Source organism: Zingiber officinale, chromosome 10B, assembly GCF_018446385.1.
Source record: "Zingiber officinale cultivar Zhangliang chromosome 10B, Zo_v1.1, whole genome shotgun sequence".
Classification (NCBI taxonomy): domain Eukaryota; kingdom Viridiplantae; phylum Streptophyta; class Magnoliopsida; order Zingiberales; family Zingiberaceae; genus Zingiber; species Zingiber officinale.
In genome coordinates, this window is record NC_056005.1 from 4691957 (window position 1) to 4696428 (window position 4472).

Genomic DNA, 4472 nt, shown 5'->3' on the forward strand with positions numbered 1-4472 from the left:
CTCTAATGGTTCCTTTGCTTTGAAGTTTGACTCCTGATATGGTAATTGGTGTGCTTTACCATACTGACATCCTGCACATATTGTGTCTGTTCGTATGTCTAGTTGAGGAAGTCCCTTGAGCATTAACTTCTGCATCATCATGTTTAATTTGGAATAGTTAACATGACCTAGCCGCATGTGCCATATAACTACTGTCTCACTTTTTCTTGTCTTGTCTATATATGCAGACTCTGCTGACATCACGTAGAGCGACTCTAATCGTTGACCTTCCATTGTTGGTGTTTCTAAAATTTTGAGGTTTCGATATACCTTTACATTTTCAGGACCAAATAGAACATAATGACCTGAAGATGTTAATTGGGCCACAGACAATAAATTCTTCTTCATTCCTGAGACATGATAGACATCTTGAAGAGACACTTGGTTAGAATTATATCGAGGCGTAATTATCGTCTTACCAACATGTGCTATTGGTAACCTTGAGTTGTCGGCTGTAACCACCATACGAGCTCCTTTGTATTGAGATAAGTTTTGCAATTTTTCTTTATCACCCGTCATATGATTTGAGCAGCCTGAATCCACGATCCAATCATTTTTGTAGTCAATCTGTTCTGGTGTTGTTGTGAGAGCCAAGTTTTTTTCCTCCGTATCCATCAAAGCTTCAGCATCCCAATCATCTTCGCTATTCTCTTTAGAATTGGAAGTAGCAATGTTGCTTTGAACGAACCTTTTCTTGGACCAATAATCTTTTGCCATGTGGCCCACCTTCCCACAATTGTAGCACTCGCCAGAAAATTTTTTACGATCACCATAATTCTTCGAGGCTCCCCCTGGACGAGAGCCTCCATTCCCATGATAGCTTTTTCCTTTGTCGCCATCCTTTTTAGATCCACCAGTGTGTCGTTTGAAGTTGCCTTTATTTTTGTTGGTGTAGAGCGCTTCTTTTTCATCTTTTAGTGAGAGTCCTCCCATTTGCTTAGTCATAGCTTCTTGACCTACAAGTAAATTTTCAAATTCAAGAAGCGATGGCTGTGTTGGCCATCCTTGTATAACAACAATAAATCCTCGATATTCTGGCCTCAAACCATGAATAATTATTCTTTTTATCCTTGCTTCCCCAATAGGAGCTGATGGATCTAGCTCTGAAATTTCGCGACATATCAACTTCACCTTGTGGAAGTATTGGACAATTGTCTTGTCACATTGCGCTATTGACAATAGCTCGTTCTCCAGAAGTTGCAATCTTGTATCATTCTTCTTTGAAAAAAGTGTAGCAAAGATATCCCACACTTCCTTTGGTGTTTTGGCATCTCGGATGTGCTCCAACATTTCTTCTTCAATTGTGATCTTTAAGGCAAACATTGCTTTACCTGCCTTAATCTTCCATTTTCGCAAAATGCCATTGGCGTCTTTTGCCGGCTGCGTAGCTTCACTACCACCAACAACCTCCCAAAGATCTTGACCTTGTAGGTAAGACTCCATGCATGTTGCCCACGTGTTGTAGTTTTTGTTGTTGAGCTTCTTGATACCTCCTACTACTTGAAGGTCCCCCATCACGTCGAAAAGCTTTGATTATACCAAACAAGTTTGATTAAAAAAAAACTTGTAAAGCATAAAACTCCTCACAATCTAAGATAGCTCCACCAAGAATAATCCCTGATTAACTTGGCTCTGATACCAATTGTTGAAAATTGAACCAACAAACAAGTAAATAAATTACTTGTCTTACACTAACAATAACAACACTACAACACCTTTTTTGTGGATTACTCACAGTTCTAAGACAAAGAAGAGAAAAAAAAACTTTGACTCACAAATTGATACTTGATTGATGAATGAAACTAAATACAAGGTAGAGTATTTATAGTACTCTTCATACAATCTGGACCGTTCAATTAAATTAAATCCTAGCCATTGAAATTCTAATTCTTATCCATGAAATGAGAAAAACACTCTTGACCACATATTTAATTTTATCTTTTACCAAGTCGTCATCTTTATCTATTAGAAAAATAAATAATTAAATAGCAAATCTTATCTATAACTCTTATCTTTTATTGGATAAGTTTTATCCTTTATTTGGATTTGAGTTGATATTTAATACGGTATCCTCCATCTCTATTGGTAGAACTCCATAATATTAAGGGTTTCATCGCCGACAGGGGGGGGGGGGGCAACCGCCGATCCCCCCCCCCAAGCTCTGGAGATGGGAGTATCACTGCAATTACTATGAAACCTCATCTTTGCATCCAACCTAACTCGGTAGAATGGCAGATGTTGGTGTGTGATTTCAGCTACCATTATAACGAAGGCTCCAATTAGTAATTCTTTATTAGTATAACTTGATTGGCTGTTTATTTTAAATGTAATATTAGTTTAAAATGATAATATTGATCTCAATTTCTAGAATAAACGAATAATAATGGGACGATATCAACAAAGTTTACAGCATGGTCGCCAATCACGGGACAAATCCAAAGCAAATCTATTGAATTTGACAACTAAAAAAAATCTAACTTAGACAATTAGGATGATGGCCAACAAATGTGCATCAATGTTTCATTCCTCACCCTCTGTACAAGTGAAGGAAGAATCTAGTAGAAAAAGCTCCAGAGATAAATTCGAAACAAACGCACACTGAAGGAATCAATCAAAGAAACAAAGAACGTGTGTTTAGTGGCTCCGTTTGTTAGTTAATTAAGCAAACAAGACCCACTTGGCTGAATGCTTCTCTTTGAAGGTCTGTGAATGCATCAGATTAGCTCCGCCGCGGCCCTCTTCCTTGTTAGTCCACGACCTCTTCGAACCACTCATCACCTTCCACCAGCCCTTCTCTTTCTTCCTCGTTTTCTTGATTTCCCCCTTTTCCTTCCCTCCTCCCAGGCCATGGAGGTGCAAGGGGGAGGAATCCTCCGAAGAAGAGACATCCGAGTCGGAGGAGGAGGAGCAAGGCGAGGAGGAGGAGAGGTAGGCGGTGGCAGATGGGTAGTGGTGGTGGGAAAGGTGGGAGAGGCACTCCCGGAGGCAGTATGGACAGACTCCGGTGGCTTGCCGGTGCCTCGGGTGGCGCCGGCACCGTCCTCCCTGCTCATCACTCGTCGACGGCGGCCCCATCAATCAACTAATCAGTCCTCTCGTCTAATATCAGATCAGATGCTGCTCGAGCAGAGGAGACTTATTATTATACCATAAGGAGAGAGAAGATGGCGCGAAAGTGCATTGGGATCGATCAAAATAGTTTCGCGGACACTTCGTGGACGAGAACAACGTGGACTCGTCCAAATCAAAGTTAGTTGGACTTGGACTCTAGTGAGGCGCCCACGTCGCAGGGCGACGAATGCCAATTCGGCGTTGGAGCGCTCCTCCAGGTGTATTCATCGCCAACACCTTCCTGGTAGACAATTAACGTGCAGATTTTGCTCCTTTTTTTTTAATGTGGAAATTAGAGATTTTCGATGTTCGATAGCCTCGCGGAATTTATGGGGCCCACCGATGACACGTTTAAAATAAGAGTCAAAGAACAACTATTTTGCAGGAAAAAGGACGAGTCAATTACGTTCTTCTTCGGATGGCGCCGTCGGTCATTGGAGCCGGCGCTTGATAATTAAACACGAGTATCGGACGGACGACTCTTCAGTTCCGGCGGCAAGTTTCATTATTGAAGAATTAATTGAAGAACTGGTGGTTGGGTGGGTCTTGGCCGGCGGAGGGGCACGAAAGCATAAGCTGCTCCTGCCGCAAAAGTTGTGCACGTGGCCCCTTGTTCGTCGTCCTCGTTCAGAATTGCAGCTCCGCCTCGTAACCCTCTTTTGTGGCACGTTTCATGTGACTTCTCGTGCCGCTGACCCTGCCTCCCGCCGAACCCCATCGTTGCCTGGCGAGCATGCAAATAAAAATGTTAAATTTTTGTACGGCGAAGCATTAAGTTGTACACGCCAAATCGAGTGCTAAATTAGTATTTTACAGCAGAGTGGGGGCGGTGGCGGAGCCTCGGAGATTAGGAGAGGCAGGTTTGGGGCGAGATCTGCTGCATAAAGTGGTGACAGAGGCGTTGGGTTCGTGGAAAGTTGGAGGCTTGGAGCATGATGCCATGATGGGATCACGTGTGATCCACACACATTGATGTTTTGGATTGGATGTTTTGGAAAATTGATCACTTGTAGATGAAAGGTATAAGTAAATTTCTAATATTTATGTCGAAAAAAAAAATTATCAGAATTGATCGAATTAAATCATCAAATCAAATCAAATTAATTTTAGAATTATTCAAATAATTCTGTTATAATTATTAGAATAATTCTCAGAATAATTTTTAGAATTATTCTGTTATTTATTAATTAGTTAATTGACCGATTATTTGTTTAAACTCTATATATTGTATTGTCTTGAGAGTAAGTATCAATGAACAATAAGATTAATTATTACTCTCATATTTTTTATCTTCTTTCTATTCTTCTTTTAACATGGTATCA

At 40.9% G+C, this 4472-nt stretch overlaps 1 protein-coding gene across 1 annotated transcript; it reads right to left on the bottom strand.

Moving 5' to 3' along the window:
• Window positions 1-2697: 2697 nt before the first annotated feature.
• Window positions 2698-3114, bottom strand: LOC122030395. The gene has a single exon (XM_042589600.1). It carries the CDS (start codon window positions 3112-3114, stop codon window positions 2698-2700), a length of 417 nt encoding a protein of 138 aa, XP_042445534.1.
• Between the last annotated feature and the right edge of the window lie 1358 nt (window positions 3115-4472).